Source organism: Phytophthora sojae (assembly GCF_000149755.1).
Source record: "Phytophthora sojae unplaced genomic scaffold PHYSOscaffold_1, whole genome shotgun sequence".
Taxonomy (NCBI): domain Eukaryota; phylum Oomycota; class Peronosporomycetes; order Peronosporales; family Peronosporaceae; genus Phytophthora; species Phytophthora sojae.
In genome coordinates, this window is record NW_009258115.1 from 10,587,245 (window position 1) to 10,608,324 (window position 21,080).

Below are 21,080 nucleotides of genomic sequence, written 5' to 3' on the forward strand. Positions count from 1 at the left end.
CAGGGGTCGTCATGGCGTAGTAGTAGATTGAGATTGGTCTTTAGCGTTCCACTCAGGTGGCGGGCACGCGAAGAGTGGAATGTACTACTAAAGAACTCTTTGTATTGTATCCCAGGTGAAAGACCAAAGTTGAACACCGGCGATGCGGGGGCTGAACCCGCACGGAATAGTAGCCGAATGTATTCATCTAATCAAACAACCACTTGCGTAGTTGCTTAGCAAAATGTGAAGTGAGGTCGAGTGGCGGAGGCCGACTCTCTCTCAAATCCAGAGGGCATCTCTCGCTGGCGTGTCCAGCTGAGAGGCAGTCAGCTTGAAGTGGCTTCAAGCTGAGAGACGGACGGAAGTGGTAAGTTTACAGGAACTGCCCCGATCCACAACAGTCGAGCCCAAGAGTACATGTAGCCTCGTACACTAATCCCTTATGCAAACTGGGTCAGGCACTGGCAGCCTAACCAGCGATATAACAGATAGCCGACGTCAGGCAGTGTTGAACATTTTGGTCACCTGTGATCTTCCTCAGCCGTGTACGACGAACACTCGTGGTGGAATCAAGCTTGTCACGCCTGCATCCACTACATCCCCTTATGATGAACACCGTCCAGTGCTTGCCAGTACTTTGATAATAATATTAATGAATATAAAGTACTATATCACTAGTAGTGGAGCATCTCAGTCGCGTTGCTCCGTTGAGTTGCTTATGGGGCCGACGCCCTGCAGTGGAATCTCCACTGCAGGCCGACGTCCCCGCTCTCCCAATGGATCCAATGAAGTTGTTGATTAATTGGGTCTAACCTATCACATACAGAGCAGTGCAGCTTCCGTTTAGACATCCCATCTTCAATTAGGAACACTGTAATCATAGAACTCCATTCATTGCATGTAATAAATGCATAGCGAGCTTTACATTTAGAAAACTAAGCCCTAGATGCGGCAACGGGTCCGTTCGCTGGAATGCTCGTCACTGGGACCGCCTACGCAAATACCGCGCGGGTTTGCTGCGGCTACGCTCCTCACAACCGCTCACTACCGTTTCGAGTGCTGACTACACGCGAACAATGATGCCCTGGTTGGTAGGCACGAACTTGAAGCCAGAGTCTGTCCTATCTTAGTTTCTTTAAAAAAGTGTAGGATACTGAGTCTGACGTTCCCGTATACAGTCGGTCCCGGGTTATATGCCGGAGTGGCACTTATGATGTTTGCGAATCAACAAGTTTTAGGCGGGCTTAACATATATGAGGGTGTACTGATTTAATTCATCTTACTTCAGAATGCTGTTCATCGACATCGACGTCGTAATGCCCGAGTGCTTCGAGCGCGAGGCGGACAAACGTCTTCCTGGTTGGCTGTGGCGTGAGGACTTCTCGAGAATGTTGAGCAAGGACTACTTTTGGATAATGTGGCGCATCGCCAGCAACACAGCAGCTCACTGCAACACAATATGTCCATTTGCAGCCTCCCATTTGCCACTAGGAACTTGCATACCTCCCCTAAATCAATACATCCGTGAATGTGGGTACGGAAATCCTGGGATACGGGTGAATATAGTCCGCCCCGGGCTGTATAAGCTTGCTGACCGTGTTCCCTCCGCTCTAAATCAGGATACCGACATTTACCTGGCCAACCCAAATGCAAATCGGGGTAGGGTTTCTGCTTCAGGTGAGCACAAACAAAATGTATCGTACTTAAAGAAAAAGGCTCTGTATGCGTTTGGCCCGCCGGTGCTCGCGCAGGAGAATGACCGCAGGAAGTAGGCCACCAGCGCCGGCCTCTCGGAATATTAGCCGCACTAACGGGGCTTAAATGGTGGCTAAGGATATGTACAACGGAGAGGCATCTAGCTTCTACTACTTCCCGCTTCGCGCTGCCAAGGTCATGCTTGTGATCAGCTCCAAGCATATTGCATAATGCCGCTTGGCCAATCAGATTGATTTCGTACTTTACGATATGTATACTGTACCCTTTGCCCTAATGACAGAAACGAGCAACTCTACCCATCATGTCTACTGATTGGCTAAAAGTACTTTGCCCTTAAGACAGGAATGGTCCTAAAGACAGGTAAATGTCGGTACGAACATATGCGACGAGCAGAGATTGCCAGTAACATATTTTTGATGGTCTACTAGCAGTAGTTGCCGCCGAGAGTATGATGAGTTACTATTACTACTACTAGAAATGTCCAAGCCTTCGTCGCAACGACTACTACTGTAGTAGTAGTAAGAAATATTATTTCAAAAACCTTCCAAATAGCATACTTTCCATCGCAAATTTTTTTTTGGGAGAAACTTTTAAGGCCTGCGCGCGGTCTTTCTGTATTCTCAAAGAGTGGAATGCAACTACAACGCTGCATTATCACAATATTGCATCGAATGCAGGGCTGGATACGCGTCCATCCCGGATGGAGATTTGTGTAGCATCCACCTCGGAGTCCTGGACCAGGGCAAACGTCTGGCGAAGCTGGCTGAAGTGGCTCGCACTGTGTACGTGGGGGGGGGGGCTGAAGTAGGTAAACCGATAGTATAATCAGCTTAAAGTCGAGCATAGTATTGACTTACCGCGCTGCACAGAGAGGGTAATAGAGATCGCTAGTTCGGAGGTTGTGATCGCCGCAACCAGTTCCTGTCGCCTTGAGCTCGGGATTCCCTTCTCCTCAGCGGGGACAGTCCTTTGTCTGCGAAAGAGGAAGGAAATCCCAGAATGAGCTGAGTTGCCAACGTTGACGAGAAAAGACGTGAGTTATTTGACCTAGCAACCTACTTCAATGTGACAGGATAGGATCGGGTTATTAGGAGTACAAATTAGTATTACGCGGGCCATGGCATAATACTACATAATATAGTACTAGTATGGGGCATTGGTTTCAGATTAATAGTTACTATAGTAATTTTCTAATATGATTTTACTACTTAGTAATATTTCGTTAAAGTACTGCTCACCTCTGGCGACGAGGCGTTTGGTCACATAATCAGAGCTGATAAAATGTAGCATTTTAGCTAAAGATGCACCCGTCGTCCAGTTGCTGAGCCAAATTAGCATTTCTCTGTTTAGAAAGTGCCTTCTAAATCGTGTACCTCCGATTTAATGACATCTGGTCACTAAAATCCGCATCTTTATGCAGTGGAATCTCAAATCCTATTCATGTCACAATTCCTAAAATGTCAGTAAACACAGGATTTTTCAGTTAAAAATGGCCCTGGGCGACTCCATCAGAATGTCAGCCCTAATCCGTAGGTAAGTAAGTGAGGGTATGGACCCTTGAAAAAGCTAAGTAAAAGTGAGTGCATCAATGCAAGGGGGGACTTCGTCCCCAACTATACACTACTTTCGTACTTGTATAATGGTGAATATACGGGTGATAAATACTTAATACTATAGTATTCGTGAAAACAGCAAGTAGTTTTAACCAAAAAATACAGTAAAAAGAGGTTGAGAGCAACTTCGCTATAGCAATTAATGGAGTGAGGGCCCAACGAGACTACAATCAAATTTTAATGTGCAAAATGAAAAGAAAAATAGCTAGTCCTGGACATGTTTACGCGAAAGCCTGAACAAACTTTTAAAAATTAACGCGTTGTGTTTATTAATATATGTAAAAATAGTGAAGTGGTCGACTATCATCCAAATATACTAGCGAATAATGTTAAAATGGGTCTTTTAAAGAGTTGGAGCTGTTTTTAGGGAAAAGATTTGTTTTACACTTAGAAATTAGATAATCTAAGATAAATGCCGAGTTTATGCAATACTACTACTCTAATTCGCAGTCCGAAGAACTGTCGATTGAGAAAGGTTTTTGGATGTCATCGAACAACATTCACACTACATCAGACAGCACTCGATCAGATCCGGTCTGAATGAAATTTACAGGTTCTGATAGATGCCTATTCGCCTCGGAGCTTCTTCTCCTTCTAGATTGATGTCAGATTCCAACGATGCCACCAGAGGAAGTGGAGCTCTATCACAAATATCTATTGGTCGAAAGAATGCAATTCTTGCTATTATACTATAGGAACTTTGTTCGTCGTAGTAATGGTGCCTCTGACAATAAGAGACATCGGTGTTAGTAGCTTGAACACAACTGGTGTCATTACTACATCGTATTATACTATATGCAGCTCCAGAGCACTCGACATAGTTGCGTTAAAGCTATTGATTCGATCTGTTCATTCAGTCATGAGTCCTAACTCATAATAATTTCCTCTTTCAGACACAGTATTTTTCTGTGGCACAGTTTTTCGGAGAGATTATTGAAAATTGTGTGGTCATTGAATTTGTCGAGGCATAAATTGTCGGCAGACTAGTATTGTGTGAATATTCACACTCATTGGAGTGAGCCTTAATGGATTAGATTAAACATTCCGCTAAAACTTTGCCAAAAACTACTTCAAGTTTTTAACGTTGTGCGACCCAAGATGGGAGAGGTATACCTTGATTTTTTTTCGTTCAATATTTTTTAATCCAGCAAACTCTATCCACCGGCAACGCGGTTACGTCCTATACGGTCGGGAGCGAATTCGTTTAGCGGAGACTCAAAAAGAGCTGCACCTGATGGTATGTCTTCTCCGGAGAAAGGGCTATAAGGTAGTGCAAAAAGAATGACGACCGCGTATGAAACCGGAAAAAGCCTAGTTCCAATTTATCTAGCTATGAATGGCTCGTGTGGGGGCATTAAGATGCTAGCTGTACTCGCTCAGGTATTACATCTATGAAGACTTTAGATAGTATTATGCTTACCTTGAGAGGCGACGCGCAGAGATCCACTTTACTACTGGTGGTGTAGAATTATCTACTACTTGGTCAGGGCACATTTCAGTGGCAGGAGGGAAGGAAATTACTTCAAGTACATTGATTAGCTAGTTGTTAAAAACCGTTCTACTAACTACAAACGAGCATAAGTTAAAACTAAATCCGTGGAAGCCTAATCCGACGAGCAGGAGGAGGTAGAATCACCGCGGTGGGCTTGACAAAACCCAAGCGTTGAAGTATCAATTCAACTAACTCTGCGGCGATGTTCAATTCATCGGAGTGACGATATATGAACTGGCAATGCCTTTGATAAGGAGCGATCAGACTTGGTGCAATTGGTTGTACAGTGGCAGTTTAAGCAGATGCTGCGGCTGCGAAGCAGGCGCAGGAGATGCCCGAGTACCATTGATGGTCAATAATGTATTGCAGGTATTGGCGTTTACCAATACTTATTGCAATGCCATACTGCAAGCTTGCAAGATATTGCAATACATATTGCAGAGCGCTGCGGAATTGCAATTCTTACTGCAGTCCTAAGCCAACTGAATAAACTCTTCAAACCCTAGTATTTTTCACAAAGTCGTGCTGTGCACGAAGAAGCTCTGACATTTCGGCTGTGAAGTCCAAACTTTTAGCTTCAAGTGTCTGCTACTTTGTTTGGTGCATGTTGCTCTAGGCTACTTGCACGTTAGGTGCTTGCAATCTTCTGACAAACCTCTTGGTGCTCGTCACTTCATTGACAGTTAAAGTTTTGTTGACATGTGGATGGTAACTTGCGCAACCTCATATGACGAGAGCGCAAGTGCTTTCGGCACTGAGTCGAAACACGCTGGTTCAGTTGCTCCAAATCTCTGGACAACCTTTTCTTAAATTTTAACTGTACACACCCAACACATACAGTAGTGTATCGTCCGTACTTCTCAAACATTCTCCTGAGCGGCGCCCCTGCCGCGCAGCGTGCACCTGATCCATTTTGAACAGGTCTTCGTTCACTATCTTGCCAAGCCTCAGACGGCGGAATGAAGTCGTTGGGGCACATCTTGACACTAGTGCGGAGGCCGTAAGCCCCCATCGAGTCGCGACTCGGATTGGCCAGCATCCGGACGGGAGTGGAGATGCCAGCAGACACGAATGGCACGTGAACGTGTAATTCGGGATCAGGTCTTTGTAGGACATCCACTTGAGTCGGAGTGGCAGCCGAGCAGTAGCAACGCTAAAGCAATTTCATGTGCTGTCGAGCATTATAGGCGCACTTATGCTCAACTTGAAGCCGATCAACTTTAGGAAGTAGGATCGCTTCGAGCATTTCAGTCTGAAGTCCATTGCGTTCAAGAGTGGGTGAGATACACTAGCAACAACGACGCAATGCTAGCAGATGCATGCAACAATGATTGAGTAAGCGCTCCGCCCTTCCATCAATATTTTTACTTCGGGCAGTACCACGACGCGCCCTGTCCGTAGATGTGTGGGTCGATCACATCGATTGCTTCGGCCATGATGTTCCACATGTCCAGATTCTTGGCGAAGATGACGTCGCTGTCCACGACCATGAAAAAGTCGCCCGCTGTCGGTGCGTAGCGCTTCTTAAATGGCAGCGACGCGGATGTCGCCACCCCCAGCAAGCCAGCACCACCGGGCTCAGTGTTGTGATGAGCAGCTGTCGTGTTGGCCGCGGAAACGTCCGCGTATTACCTGGACTCTTCGCGGTGCGGGGGGCCTTCCGGGGCTTTATGTCCGCTCGATGCTCAAAATGCGGTGCACTTCAGCGCTTGTGTCCGTATCCACGGCGGCGGTGGCCGCCTCGTCATTACTCGCTACTCGGCCGCAGGTAGAGACCGAAAATTCGGCTTGTATCCATGGGTTAAATGAAAATTTGCATTTATCCCAAGAAAACACCCACCTTATAAATTACCGTTTAAATTACTTGCAGTCGCAGGTTGCGCGAAGATGGACGCGTCGTCGACAGGGTCAACATTCACGTGGGTGATTCATAATGACCAGAGGTATAAAGTACTAGAGGTTTTTTTTTCATATTGCATTCTATCATCCACTGTTTACTTTGTATACTTATCGATAAGATCTTCGGACAATCAGACCCTTTAAATTACGAAGGCTGTGTTTTTTAATAAAAAAGTAGTACAGCAGATATGCAATTCAAGCAAAGAGGGAGTCGCTAAACTCTGATAGCAGCAGATATGCAATTCAAGCAAAGAGGGAGTCGCTAAACTCTGATATATGTAATTAGCGTGGAAAGTGTATCACCGGTAGACTCTGAATAGTATTGCAGTAATTATTGCAAGAACGACCAGTATTGCAGTTATTATTGCTGGCTGCCTTGGTACTGCAATTCATATTGCTACAGATCGCTTTACCTCCAATGCCTTCCCGTACATTTTTGGCCATCACTGCCGAGTACATCGTTTCCCTGTACGAGTATCCGTACAAGTTAGCTTCGAACTGCGAACCCCCCCCCCCCGGGTCCACCACCCGGGCCCCAATTAATATAATTATATGATTATTATGATAGTGTTTGTGTAATTTGTTTTGCTTAGGACTGTAGTATGGTTTCAACGGTCGCTTTCATATTGCTGCAGTAAACGCTGAAAACGGTCAGTACTGGTAAGCTCTGACGCCGTGATTTTGATGATGCGTACTTACTAGCTTACCCGGGCAACAAGCGTCCCGGGGGAGGTCGCAGTTCGTAAGGATTGAACAAGAGCTGGTCCAGCAGAGTGATATGTAAGAGCATTAATTAAAAGCGCGTCGTGTGTGTAGTTTGGCAAGTACACTTCAAGCAAAGCATTTCATAGATTTTATCATCCTTCTGAACGATCATTCTGAAATATGACGGTTAATCCATCGAAGCTTGGAAAAGGTAGCAGGAACGCTCCATGGCTCACTACAGATAGTGAAAAGCCGCACCCGTAAGTGGAGAACTGGAAAAGTATTTTAGGGAATGCTGATGCGTGTAATCAGCCAGCATTTAAGTTATTGGGATGTAGGCTGGACTGCCCTAACGGACCAGGACAGGTAAGACGGCGGGGGTTGGAAGATTCGTTATCTGGTAGGCTTCGCTTCCACGGTACAGCCCCAGTAGAGGATTGAGCAGTTTGGGTTTCGCCGTGAAGGGCATCCTGAAGGCAAGATAGATAACGAAAACTAAGCAGCAACTATCGTAGTGTATGTTGGTGGCTTTGGGCGTTCCAGCTCCCACATTTTTGAGTTCTGAATTTCTGTCTCGACGACCTACTACACTATCTATTTTACATGTATAATTTTCAGACGAAGTCGTGCCTTTGGCCCGAAAAAGCTCTGAAATTTTGTGGTTTTCAAAAGAACTTGAATGTGACGAGCAATTGCACAAAGGTCTCATTGGGGACCCGGGTGGTTGACCCGGGGGGTTTCGCAGTTCGAAGTTAGCTTGTACGGATACCCTTACAGGCAAACGATGTACTCGGGCATTTCCTCGCATCCGCAGCATCTGCCTAATGTACCACTGTACAACCAAGTGTACCAAGTTTGATCACTTCTTTTCAAAGGGGTTGCCAGTTCATATATCGTCACTCCAACGAATTGGTACTTCAACGCTTGGGTTTGACAAACCCACCGTGGTGACTCCACGTCCTCCTGCTCGTCGGATGAGGACCCCCCCCCCTCGGATTTTGTTTTAACTTGAGTTCTTTTGTAGTTAGTAGAACGATTTTCAACACTGGCTAATCAACGTAATTTCCTTCCTTCCAGCCACTGAAATGTGCGCTGATGCCCAGGCAGAATCTTTTATTTTTTAGATTGTAGTGTTGTGCTCGAAAAAACTTACAGGTGGCGATAAAGCAAGAAAACCCCGTGAAATCGAATATTTAGCGCTGCCAGGCTAACTGCTCAACCGAACTTGCAGGGTAACCCGATAAAGCCAGAAATCTATTTCAAGTTTGATTAGTCAAAACTGAGGTCTAAGAGATCTCTATCGCGTGTAGGAGTAGGATACACCAGGTGTTTGTCCTTTGCTTTTACAATGTCCGCCGGGGCTTCCTCTTGCACAAGAATCCGGGGGCGTACAGCGACAACGTAGGAACATTAAAATTATGTTTGATAAAACCTGGTGCAGCCGCACACATATTTTTGTCCAGGTCGCCTGAATATCTAACAACAACAAAAACTGTCAGCTTCGATTCGTCCAATTGTGTTATTGCCATTTATTAAGTATTAAACTGAACGTACCGCATTCATGTAGCATTAGAATGGTCTGGATTAATATCTGTAACAATGTACTTTGAACTTGTATTGACAAGAACAGGATAAAGTAGTAGATCATTAGCCTTTTCTCCGGAGAAGACATACCACCACGTGCAGCTCTTTTTGAGTCACCAATAAATGAATTCGTTCGCCATCATATAGGAAGCACCGCGTTGTCGGCGGATAGAGATTGCTTTGGTTAAAAATATGTTGAACGAAAACAAATCAAGCTTTACTCCCATCTTGGTTCGCACAACCTTAAAAACTTTCAGTAGCTTTTTTGCAAAGTTTTAGTGGAATGTTTTATATAATTCATCTAGACTCATTCCAGTGAGTGTGGGGATTCACACATTATCAGCCTGTCGACAATTTATGTCACGGCAAACCCAGGTGACCACACGATTTTCAGTTAATCTCTCTGAAAATCTATACACGCAGAAGAAAATTTGTGTCTGAAAGAGGAGGGTACAAGTTATGACTCATAACAGATCGAATCGATAATTTTAACGCTAAATGGAATGAGTCGGTACTATGTTGAGTGTTTTGAAGCTGCATGTAGTATAATACGACGCAGTGATGTAGTAATGGCACCAGCTGTGCCCTAGGTCAGCATCATACACTGTTCGTCGTAGTAGTCTCTGATGTTTGTGATGGAGCTCCACTTTTTCTGGTGGCATCGTGTGCATCTGGCATCAATCTATAAGGAAAAGAAGCTCCGAGGCGAATACGAATCCATCAAAACCTGTAAGAGTCATTCAGACCGGAATCGATCAAGTGTTGTCTGATGTAGTGTGAATGTTGTTCGATGACATCCGCTGGGGGGATAAGCTACAGATGTAGTTTGAATGTCGTTCGGCTTGAATGTCGGGAGAAAAGCGTTGAAACTTGTGCGAACGAACGTGAGCAAGCTAAAAAGGGAATTTTTCTAGGGCTCCGCGAAGGCTGGGATAGGAGGATTTTGGTATAAACCCTCTTTAGTTTCAGTGATTACTTTTCATATTAGCTACGGTCATCTCCTGCGCCTGCTTCGCAGCCGCAGCATCTGCCCGGAAATTTAACTTAAAACTGTAGATGCCAGATATCAACCGGCAATACTTTACAACATTAAACATGCGAACCTTGGCTGAGATCTGTTTGCTGCTTGTAGAAATTTTCGACTTCAAAATGCAAATGCTTACTTCGAGTGCTATTACAGTCCGCATCGATCGTTCTCTTTACTTTAATTCGTCTATCCGTACCCTGCTCAATGTATGTACTAATTCATACCAGTATCGTCGGTTACGCACCGGTTCGATCTGCCCACGCATATAAACGCCCAGTGTGGCACCGGAGTCGTACCGGTTTCAAGAAAATGTACCGGTTAGATGTCAAGACGGGTCATCTTTTGACTTGACGTACCACGGATATAATCCTATTTGGTCTGCGATAGCAGCACTAACGTTGCTTCCTATCCCAGTGAAAGGGAATTTAAGCGTTCCTAATAGAAAACAAACTAAATATCGTCCTAAAGTGCTTGCAGCACGTTGGTCGTGACTGCTATCGCAACAAGCAACGCCTTTAGACTGGATAGAGCGCACGAGCTATAATACCGTTATCACGCTTGAAGTCAGAGCACAATATTTGTTACTGGGAACTCGGAACTTGCGAGAACACTTGTACCATTGTAGTAATAGTGGTACTTGTCCGCACTGTGGACTAAATGCCGTTTTTGCTCTCCGTGCCGATAAAGCCGCCTTAGTCATCTAAACACGGGGAGCCGTCGCCCGAGCACGCCCGGGTAGTTAGTTCACAAACTTCAACGGGAAGGTTTTGGTGCCACGCTGCTTCATGTAATACCTCCATCAACCTTCTCACAGACTGCGCCGGTCACCATCACCGCTGGCCACTGGCCAGACCCCCTCTTCAGTGTCATAGGCATTAACGTTGAGTTAGGCCGGAGAGACGTACCCATGTAGCGCCCTGATCGCATGTAGCGGTGTCTTTATCTTACAGGTAGGCTGGGCACGCTGGGAAGGTCGACTGCTTGGTTTGTGGCCAAATGCTTACAATGCCCATCAAATGACCCAACATGCAGTATTTTTTATTGTATTTTAACAAAGTCGCGCCTCCGGCCCGAAGAAGCTCTGAATTTCAGGTTTTCAACAAAAATAAAGATTGGTGAAGCAAAAGAGGAAAGGGATGCACATTAGGTTGAAATGTTCTTCTCCTCGACACTTATTCAGAGTTATTCTCCAATTTTACAATCGCTGCAAGATGCACGCTCAGCTTCTCCACGAAATTCGGATTCTTCTCCATGACCTTGTCCAGCTTGATCACAATGTCTAAGCCGTGAACACGGCTGAAAGCCCTTGATGCCGGTACCAGGGATTTGAGCAGACCCCTGAGGATTACGACAGCTGAGAGCGTAAAAATGTTCTCCTTCTCGTCTCGTAGCTCTCTATCTTCGTTAACACTGCGAGTACGTGGTGGTTGCTTGTGTAGCTTATTCCTTAGCGACAATAACGGCATTGGCGCTGACAACAAGCACCGCCAGGAGCAGGTGAACTGTCTGCATGTTGGATTGTGAAAACCGGCGTATTTCCACGCTGAGAAGTGCTGGTTTTGAGCCGAATCCGAAATGGACTCGTCGTATGGCACCCCTCCGCTGGACAGTCTGCCTCCCCGTCAACCACTGCGGCAAGACAGAGGGTAAAAAACTGCGGTAACTTGCACAGCGTCGCTGGTGGTCACACTTTTATTCTCGTAGCTGCTGCATTTATACTTGCGCTTGTCCGCACCATTGACGTGTATTTCAATGCGTGAGATCACGGGCTGCTCCTGACCAAGACCACCACTAATCAGCCGCTCCGGTAGCTACGGGCCGTAGCCTACGGCCCGTTCAGTGTCGTATCTGATAGCCAACCGAGTACGCAGTGTTTGACTTACCGGATCGAGTGGTATAACTAGTTAGTTAGTACGGTAGGGGTCTGCTGCAATTGTACGCACTGGTATTAATCGCGTGTAGCGGCATCTCCATGTTGCAGGTAGATTGGACTGGGGCTTGGTGAGTGGGATGGCACGTTGCTTGCAATGCGAAATGGGAACTGAGTGCTTTTATAGCTGAAGTTATACACTGTCTATCAAATGACTCTGCGCGATTGATGTTTAGAGCTAAGATCATGCAACCACCCCGGTAATCTGTTTTTCTATAGGTAAATTCTGATCGGTAAACGCAAATTTTCGACTTGGGTCACTCGAATGTAGCTATTTGGGGTGCTCCACACAACCTGCCGCCACAGGTAACATTCACCTAAAATATCACCTTACGCGGGGTATGAGTATTCTTTTACTCCACTGTACTGCAGTTTGGCTTGCTATTTGCATGAAACCCCTCGTTTATCGATGAAATTCGATCAATCGACTTGGTCAGGAATGCACTAAGTCATTACCAGACCAGTGACTCCAATCGTCCCTTAACCCCACTTAGCCCAGTCCGTAGGACAAATGGAAGGACCAAAAGTTAGGCGCCTCGCTCCGCATAACTAGAAACAAATAGGATCGTGCGGCTACATGAGCACACTCCCCCGTCCTAGCTGTCTTGGTGGTCTTCTCGGTTTAGCGTCCTCCATTGTCCTTCTCGAGATAGAAGCCGTTGAAAACTTATCTCTTGTAACATCAAATTTTGCCGATTTGTCCTAGCCTAGGACAATTTTGACTTGATTTCAGTATGGTTTTAGCTGGAGCTATCTTTAGCGCCGATTTCCCTGCCAGATGCGCCTTATAAGACACACCTGAGGGGGTCAAAAACACCCTCATACAAATATCAAGTCATTTTGGTCCTTTTTCGGGCCCCGAAAACGGCCGGTGTGTGCCACACCAAAACACGATTTGGTCCTATCTCCTAGGACAAATCTAAGTGGGGTTAACTGAAATAAATTTCAGAGAATAGAATTATTTTAGTAAAAGTATATATCTATGATCACTACCTCAAATTAGTTTTTGACTTTCGGTTTGTCTGGGTTTACTACCGAGTCATAACCACAAGTAGCCTTTACTCCAGATATGTCTGGTCTTAGAACGCGATTGAGTCTATAGACTGCATCCAGATATCCTTTTAAGTTATCTTCAACGGGGTACTAAAGTATTACTGATATCGCTAATATTGTGTCTTTGTACTACCGAAGGTGCTAAGACAGGTATTAGCACGCTCTGGATCATGTGATTAGTTAGTTTATAGCCAATTACATGTTGTTTTGGGATACACTCAAAAGGATGCAGTGCATTCCGCAATCTGTCTCGAAAAATGGAAGTAGGGGAGGAGGAGAAAGTGACTTTCCGGTGCCAGTTGCTCAAGTCGAGGGACGGCTCTTTCGCCGTGGAGATCAAGAAGAGCGAGGAAGCGGACGAGTTGAAGACAGCGATCGGGGAATACCTGCACGTTACGTTCCCGCTCAACAAGCTGAAGCTGTGGTTCGCCACGACGACCAACAGCGCAGGGAAGACCGTTTGGCTACCTCATGACGATGAGGCCGCTGATCAATTGGATGACGGGGTGATCCACCCATATATCCAGACCTTGATCAGCAAGAGGCCCTTGAAGCCGTCCCTAACGATAGCAGAGTTGATGGAGAAAGACAACCTGGAAGACCCGCTTCGAAAGCAGATACACGTGCTCGTAGAGGCTCCTTCGGACACCTCTCTCCCAGCCACCGCAACACCAAGCAAAGTCGTCTGGACTGGACCCGAAGCGCGCCCTCAGCTGGTTGTTGACAGAGATGATAAACTGGTTCGTTTGCCGTGGTCCTGTCTCCGTGGAACAGGAATCGGCCGTGGTAATGAAACCGAGATTGTTCTGTATCGGCGAGCTCCGTTGAGGAAGCAGTGGCTTGAAATCTACAGATGCGCCATCCTAACGTACGCGCGTCTCTGGGTGGTGGGCCCTCCGGGTACGGGCAAGTCATGCGCAGCCCTCGCGTTTGCTTGCGTGCTCAATCCAGCCGAGTGGAACGTGGTTTGGCTTCACTACCGGCGATAACGTGATTTGTTCTATTGTGTTCGACTGATGGATGACAAGAAGACTACCTGTATCCTCAATGCGGCTCTAGTGGACGCGGAACTACAGCACATTCTGGATTCAGCGTCGCCGGGAATGGGCCGGAAAACTATCGTCTTCCTGGATGGGATCATCCCATCAAGATATGAACGAGCTAAAGCGGTTTCGTTTGCACCTCGTGGCACATGGCTGACGTCTTTAATCGTCGAGTCGTGTTCGTTTGCTCATCAATGGGAGCATCAGAAATTTACCACAAGGACGAGTCTGTCCCGATTCCGTCTACTTGCGGTGACCCCGATGATGAAGAGCTCTCGTTTAAGTTGTTAGAGGATGCTGAGAACGAAGATGCGGATACCGTTACGGCGAGTATGGAGGTACACGAGTCCCAGGTGATCTCCCAACCAGTGGATGACCAAATGCTGTTTAGTCTGGAGTCGTGGAGGTTTGAAGAGTATATCGAAGCAGTCCGTCATGGGGACTTTTTCCGTTCTGTCAAGAACGTATTCTCTCAAGTTGGCGCGCGAGAGGAGCCACTTTTGATTGAAGCCCCAAGTGATGAAGAACGCAAAGAAGATGAAGAACAAGTTGATGCCGAGACGAGCAAGAGAGCTGATCTGATGACCAAGTTGATTGAAGAGAAATATTTTGTAGCTGGTGGGAGTGCTCGCCTGATGTTTGACTACACGATGGAAGGTGCTATCGAATCTATTGATCTAGCCATGAGAAAGGTGCCCGATTTTAAGCGCTATCTCTTGGAGCTTACTGGAGATGGCTCACCCAGCGCAGTCAATCGGATACTGGCACGATACCGCGGTATTGATGGCTTTGAGGAAGTTCGTTTGGTGAGCAGCTACGTCGTGCGGAAGTTTGCGAAGAGCCTAGGACCTAAGCTTTTCCTGCGGTTCAAAGAGGTGTGCCAAGTAAACCCATCTGTCGATGGCTATCTTCTGGAGGGTTGGTTTTTTACAAGCCTCGGCCACAGCGATCTATCCATTTGGTATAACGAGGAGGACTTGAAAACGAAACAGCTATGGGAAAATGCAGAGGCAATTTACTGTGATCCAGATAAACAAACCTCACTCCGTTCTCTCAAACCGACGTGGTTGGTTCCGCTGAAGTGGAGGCAAGGTGGCTACGACGCAGTATTTGTTGACCCAGTGCAAAAGTTGGATCGATTTGTCCAACTGACACGTGGTCACAAATACTCCTATAAAACGGAGCCATTTGTGAGCAGCAGCACAGAGTTTTGCCAACATCGAAAAGGTTGAACTGTGCTATGTGGTCCCGATGGAAATCTTGAGCGAATTCAGTCTCCCAGTGAGCTCGCAAGATTTCGAGAGGGGTGTTGTTCGAGTGGCGTCCGGGGCGTGGACGCGTCAGAACCCTGATCCAGTATTTGCTGGATGTATCGGGAAGGTTTATCTCTGCGGTGTGGAGTATGAGATGGCCAATACCAATCACGCCGAAGGAGAGAGAGTTGGCATGAAGCGCTTGAGGAGTGGCTAATTGGAAATGATGCCCTTCAGCACGGCTCAGAGCACTTGTCTATATGAAAATTGGTAGCAATCTGCGATTCCTGATCCGTCAAAAGCTAGGTGGGCTGATTTTTTCATGTAATCAAGCTGTCGAGCAGACCGACCCATTTTTTCCTTTTTTTTAAATGAATGCTGTTGACCACGAAGTAACGTTAGTACTTCGAAGTATTGAACTTATTGCGGAATCAGCTTGCGGACGGCGGCAATCACCTTCGCTGGCGCCAATTTGTCTAGCGGAAGAGCCACAAATGATGACAGAAACACCTTGGTCAACGCGGTCTTCTTGGTTGGGGATTGCCCATTCTCAGGTAGCGAGGCGTCTGCAGCAGACCTTTTGGAGGACGTCCCCTGGCTTCCTACAGCACGCTCGAAGCCCTCAAGTTCTTGGCTCTTTCGGCGAGCACACTCAATTACGGACGCAGGAAAGCCCGCCATGGACGCAACGTGGACACCAAAACTTTCCATACAAGGTCCATCGCGCACTTGGTACACCATCGTGATCTCGCGATCGCTGGCCACTGCTGTTACGTGTTTGTTGGCAAAACCCTGCGGGTGCTCCTGCTTCAACGCTGTCAGCTCGTGGAAGTGCGTTGCGAACAAGCACATGGAGCGCGCCTTCGAGAGTAGGTACTCCGAGATAGCCCAAGCCAGCCCAAATCCATCGTACGTGGAGGTGCCACGACCCAGTTCATCAATAATCACCAACGAGCGCTCTGTGGCCTTGTGCAGAATAGCAGACGCCTCCAGCATTTCCAGCATGAAAGTTGAAACACCCCGCTGTTGCAGATCTCCAGCACCAACACGCACCAACAGTTTGTCAAACACGGGCAACCGCGCGACTTCTGCAGGCACAAAGCTGCCGATCTGCGCCATCACTGCAATGGTGCCCAACTGACGGATGTAAGTACTCTTGCCACCCATGTTAGGCCCCGTGACTAGCTGAAATCGTGACTTTTCACGCTCGAAGTTGTAGTCATTCGGAATAAAGTCAACGCTGTCCTGAAGCTCCACGCACGGGTGGCGGGCGCTTGTCAGCACGATGCAATCGCCATCTTGCTCTAGAGTAGGGCGACAGTATCCTGATCCAGCATGGCACGCAGCATGAGCGAAACCGAGGAGGACGTCCAGCTCTGCCAGAGTGGACGTTGCAGCCTCGAGCACAGGTACGTATGTGCTGGCAACGTCAATTGCAGCATTCAGCACGTGGGCTTGTCGCTCTTCGTACTCACCACGCACACGACGGTAGTCGGCGGCCAGCGCCTTCAACTTCGTCGTCGTAAATTGCACCCCGCTCACAAGCACCTGGCAGATGTGCACGTACGGCAACTTGGACAATCGAGACTCCTCCTTTTTGTTCACAACACGGAACGCGAACCCGCGCACTTTGTCCTTCTCGCACTTGATCTCACCGCCGATCGTGTCAAGTGCGTTGCGGTGCTCATCTTCAATGTCCGCAAGGATTCCGTCCCATTCTTCACGCAGAGCTTGAAGATCCTTGTCATGCTTCGCATTCACCACGAGATTCGGGCGGCTGTCCAGGTCAACAACCTCCTTCACCAGCTCCGTATATCCTTGCAAGTCGGCAAGGACTTTTTCCAGTGGGGCTGCGAACTTCTCCTTCACCAGACTCGCCAGCGCTTCGTCTCCACCTGCAGTCGTCTCCTTCAACAGCTTCTGCACCCGAGGGATAGCGCCAACGGCAGCGTCGTACACACTAACCAAGTCCGTGATCTTAGCGTGCTTCTTGCGCTCCAGACTGACCGCCAGTCGTCCCAAGTCCGGCAGCGCTTTCATGCACTCGTCCAGCAGCTCCATCCTCAGTGACGAATCGTCCACAAAGAGCTGCACGAGACTCTGCCTCGTCTCGATCTGGTTGACGTCCAGCAGAGGCTGGCGGATCCAGCGTTCCAGCAGACGGCGGCCCATGGGCGTCTTGCCTCGGTTCAAGATCTCCAGCACGCTGCCGCCGAACCTGGTCGCGCCAGCGGTGGTGGCGCTCGGCTCCGGCAGCAAGTTGAGCGACCAGACGGCGGCGCTGTCGAGCTGCATGGCCGACGAGAGGTTGCCCTCTTGCAGCGTGTAGCAGCCGAAGGCGTCGGCGTCGGCCATGACGCCCAGCGCGTCGATCAGGCAGGCCAGACTCCCGGCCGCCAGCTTGGACGCCAGCACGTCCTTGTACTCGGCCATGGTGCTGGCGCCCAGCAGCCTCGCCACGTTGGTCTCGACGCCGCTGACGTCCTGGAACAGCTGCTTCTTCATGTAGACGCAGGCCACCTCGTGGGTCTGCAGCAGCGCGTGCAGCTTCTTGCTGTCCCCCACGGCCTGCGACTGCTCCAGCTCCGCCGACAGGTAGCACGTGGAGGGCGCCAGCTGCACCAGCAGCGACTCGAGGTTGGCCAGCTCGCTCGAGTCCGAGAAGCTGAAGAGCAGCAGCTCCCACTGCCTGGTGTCTTCGCCGGCGCAGCCCTTGACGCACGACGCGCGCGCGCGCGGCCGGCGCACGGCCACGCCCACCTGCTTCAGGTGCTTCTCGTTGCGGATCTGAAGCGCCACCTCCGCCTGCGCCTCCTCCAGCGCCTCGACGGGGGCCGAGTCGTCGTCTTCGCGCTCGCGGTCCATGGCTGTGGTGGGCAAATTCAAGAGTGATGGTCGTTCCTGCGCGCCAAAAATGCGGACCCGGTTCCCGCGCTTTCCGGTGTCCGGATGGAAGAGACCCATTCGGGCGGTTAGGAATACAAACGTCAAGTGAGTTGAGGTTGGACCCTCTTTCGCCCGGACACTTTCGAATTTGCAGTAATGGTGACGGACTGGAGGGCGGAGTACGCGAAGGCGGCGGCGCTGCAGGCGGACGAAGGCGCCTCTGCAGCTGCTTCCTCAGCGCAGCAGCAGCAGCAGAAGACAGCAGAGAACGGCGTGCTGGCGTTCGTGGACCTGTTGCTGACTGAAGAAGGCGGCGAGTGGTGGACCAAGCTCCAGCGTCAGGCCAAACGCGCCGCCAAGCAGAGTGATGGTCTAGAGGTTGAACCGCTGCAGGAGGAGGACAAGAAGCAACTCACGGCGCTGAAGAAGCGGCTGACGAAGGTGGGCAGTGAGCTGCTGGTGAAGGTGCCGGAGCTGAACGCGTCCAAGGACGCGCCGCGCTCAGCCAAAGTGCGCGTGCTGCAATTGCAGCTCGTGTGCCGCATGCTGTGCTACGGCACGCTGACTAAGAAGAAGAAGCAGGAGAAGAAGACGATGAAGAAGGAGATCAGAGGACTGCTGGATCGTGTGGCGCTGCTGTTGGATGCGGCTAACCCGCCGTCGCTGGCGGATGAAGACGCGGATGAGCGCTCGCCGTTCCAGGAGTTCCTGCAGCAGCAATTGGCCCCCAGATTGAAGCTGCTGCTGCCGGAGCTGATGCAGTACTTGTTGAAGGTTTACGAGCTGGAAGAGGAGGAAGAGGTCAAGGATGACCAGGAGACGGATGCTGCCAGTGCCATGCTCCCTCCTGTAAGTTCTTGTGACGTCCTTTATTCGAGCGGTGCTGTGGTGCTGATACAGTGGTGATTTTTGCTTTTGGTGATCTACACAGTTAATGCCAGTGGTTAAACCGCCGCAGCCTCCTATCGAGATACCGGCGTCTGGTACTAGTATCCTGTCGGCTTTGCGTCAAGAGCGACCTGCGAAGCGGCCACTCCCGGATGCGACTGGGCTGTTCAAGGAAGTCCAGCTGCCTCAGCAATTGCAGCGACAACAATCGCAGTCACGGCCGCGGAAATCCAGACGAGTGTCTAGAAGTCACAGCAGCGCAAGCAAGAGCAGCAGTGACAAGAAAACTAGAAGCGACAAAAGCGGCCAGGGCTCGCTGCTTCTTGCAACAGCTAGTGCGAAGCCGACACACAAGCCAAGGGCGCTAGATTTTGCCGGCGCGGCATCCCTCGAAAAGGCTCGTCTAGCTTTGAGCGCTCGGAAGCCTGGCGATTCCGACTTGCTGCGTCGTGCCGCAATAACTTCAAGCGCAAAGGGACCCACGGCGCCTTTACTCCACCGTGCCATATCGGAGCGCTCCCACTTCATCGGAAGCCAAGCTGGAGTAAGGTCGTCGCCAGGTGCTGCTGCACAAAGTACAGGGACAGCTGCCGCAGGCAGAACCCAGTCTCCCCCACTGCGTCGTGCTGCGACCACTTCGTCTGTGGTGATGCGTACGCCTGATAGACCAAAGCGATCGGCTGCACGAACCACGAGGCGGGTCTTGGTTGAAGCCTCGCCTCCTCTCCGCAGACCGAGTGGATCTGGAGCCGCGGCACCTCGACTCCTTCAGCCCAAGGCTTCACGAACAGGATCCACCCCTCCACCTCTTTTCCGGTGAGCTCTAGACTGTTCAAAATGCAAGTAATAGACTAGCAAAATATCGTATCAAATCTACATCGCCCATTCACCACTAGCTGTCGCTGTCACTGTCACTGTCGCTACCATAGGCCATCAACCCAAGCGCAGCAGTATTTGGCTTTGCTTTCTTCTCGACTGGCGCATCGCTCGAATCCTTTGCGTCGGTCTTTTGCTTCTTCTTCACCGGTTCCCCCTTCACCGTATCGTGTGGCTCGACACTCTTCGAAGTGGCCTTACGGGGTTTGTCCTTTTCAGCCTTTCGCTTGGCCCGCACCACCACCACTGGAGCCTTCTTCTTCGCCGCAGTCTTGAAATCATTCTTAGCCGGGAACTTCTGCAATTGCTGAGCTGTAAGCGCTGCACCACCACCAGCTTTTGGGGCACCACGTGCGACCACTACCATCGACAGAATTCGTCAGTTGCCACTCCAACACAAAACATGATACGGGTCAGCGCCATAGGCAGCCCTTACAGAATTGGGCGAGGTCCTCTTCGTGCTGTGCTTGGCGCTTCCGCTCCGAGTCCTCCTTCATGCTCTCAAGGTCCTTAATGTACTCGAACTCCTCCTCGTCCAGTCCTTTAGGAGGCGCTGTATACATGTGCAATGTGCGTCCACGGTCAGATTAAAGAATGGCACACTTCATTTGCTGTGGGGCTACGCACCGAACGGGTTGTTCTTCTCCTTCCATCCGCTGTCCTTCTGCTCCCGACGCTCTTGTAGCTGCTCGTACAGAGGCTTGTAGCCAGCTGCGTCCTCTGCTCGTGGGGCCGGCGCCTCCGTCACGCGCTTCTCCTCCACGTTGTCGCCGAAGAGCTGCGAACCACAGATCACATGGACACCGCGTATCGTTAATAAGCGCTAACCAAGAGAGATATTAGTGACGGAGAAGGCTAGGACCTACCCCATCCGAGGACGTGAGCACTGAGGTGGACACGAAGCCTGCTAGCGACGCTTTTGGGACGCCGGAACCGGTACCTCGAGCCTCCATCAAGCTATCGACGCGAGCAAAATAATTACAGTCACACCTCTATAAATGACACCCAGTTCGCTCGGTCTAATACGCTGTTTCAGTTAAAGAATTGATCAGATAAAGAAATGGCTACACTTCTAATGGCTACATTTTTATATGTTCGGTGCACAATACAAGGGCTTTCTTTACCTGGTACCC

The 21,080-nt window shown here is 49.3% G+C and overlaps 6 protein-coding genes across 6 annotated transcripts; 3 read left to right on the plus strand and 3 right to left on the minus strand.

Moving 5' to 3' along the window:
* Positions 1–6,167: 6,167 nt before the first annotated feature.
* Positions 6,168–7,146, minus strand: PHYSODRAFT_323255 (hypothetical protein; the record flags this gene model as incomplete). The annotated part of the gene is made up of 2 exons (XM_009518773.1): positions 6,168–6,400; positions 7,116–7,146. 2 exons carry the CDS (start codon positions 7,144–7,146, stop codon positions 6,168–6,170), a joined length of 264 nt encoding a protein of 87 aa, XP_009517068.1.
* A 6,112-nt stretch (positions 7,147–13,258) lies between these two features.
* Positions 13,259–13,990, plus strand: PHYSODRAFT_294787 (hypothetical protein; the record flags this gene model as incomplete). Its single annotated transcript, XM_009518774.1, has 1 exon — positions 13,259–13,990. The coding sequence occupies one exon, from the start codon at positions 13,259–13,261 to the stop codon at positions 13,988–13,990; it is 732 nt and encodes a 243-aa protein (XP_009517069.1).
* Positions 13,991–14,193: 203 nt separating this feature from the next.
* On the plus strand, positions 14,194–15,276 carry PHYSODRAFT_294788 (hypothetical protein; the record flags this gene model as incomplete). Its single annotated transcript, XM_009518775.1, has 1 exon — positions 14,194–15,276. One exon carries the CDS (start codon positions 14,194–14,196, stop codon positions 15,274–15,276), a length of 1,083 nt encoding a protein of 360 aa, XP_009517070.1.
* Positions 15,277–15,717: 441 nt separating this feature from the next.
* On the minus strand, positions 15,718–18,162 carry PHYSODRAFT_261139 (hypothetical protein; the record flags this gene model as incomplete). The annotated part of the gene is made up of 1 exon (XM_009518776.1): positions 15,718–18,162. The coding sequence occupies one exon, from the start codon at positions 18,160–18,162 to the stop codon at positions 15,718–15,720; it is 2,445 nt and encodes an 814-aa protein (XP_009517071.1).
* Positions 18,163–18,339: 177 nt separating this feature from the next.
* Positions 18,340–19,891, plus strand: PHYSODRAFT_476855 (hypothetical protein; the record flags this gene model as incomplete). Its single annotated transcript, XM_009518777.1, has 3 exons — positions 18,340–19,032; positions 19,142–19,311; positions 19,432–19,891. 3 exons carry the CDS (start codon positions 18,340–18,342, stop codon positions 19,889–19,891), a joined length of 1,323 nt encoding a protein of 440 aa, XP_009517072.1.
* A 72-nt stretch (positions 19,892–19,963) lies between these two features.
* On the minus strand, positions 19,964–20,900 carry PHYSODRAFT_309966 (hypothetical protein; the record flags this gene model as incomplete). Its single annotated transcript, XM_009518778.1, has 4 exons — positions 19,964–20,307; positions 20,384–20,500; positions 20,575–20,725; positions 20,814–20,900. 4 exons carry the CDS (start codon positions 20,898–20,900, stop codon positions 19,964–19,966), a joined length of 699 nt encoding a protein of 232 aa, XP_009517073.1.
* Between the last annotated feature and the right edge of the window lie 180 nt (positions 20,901–21,080).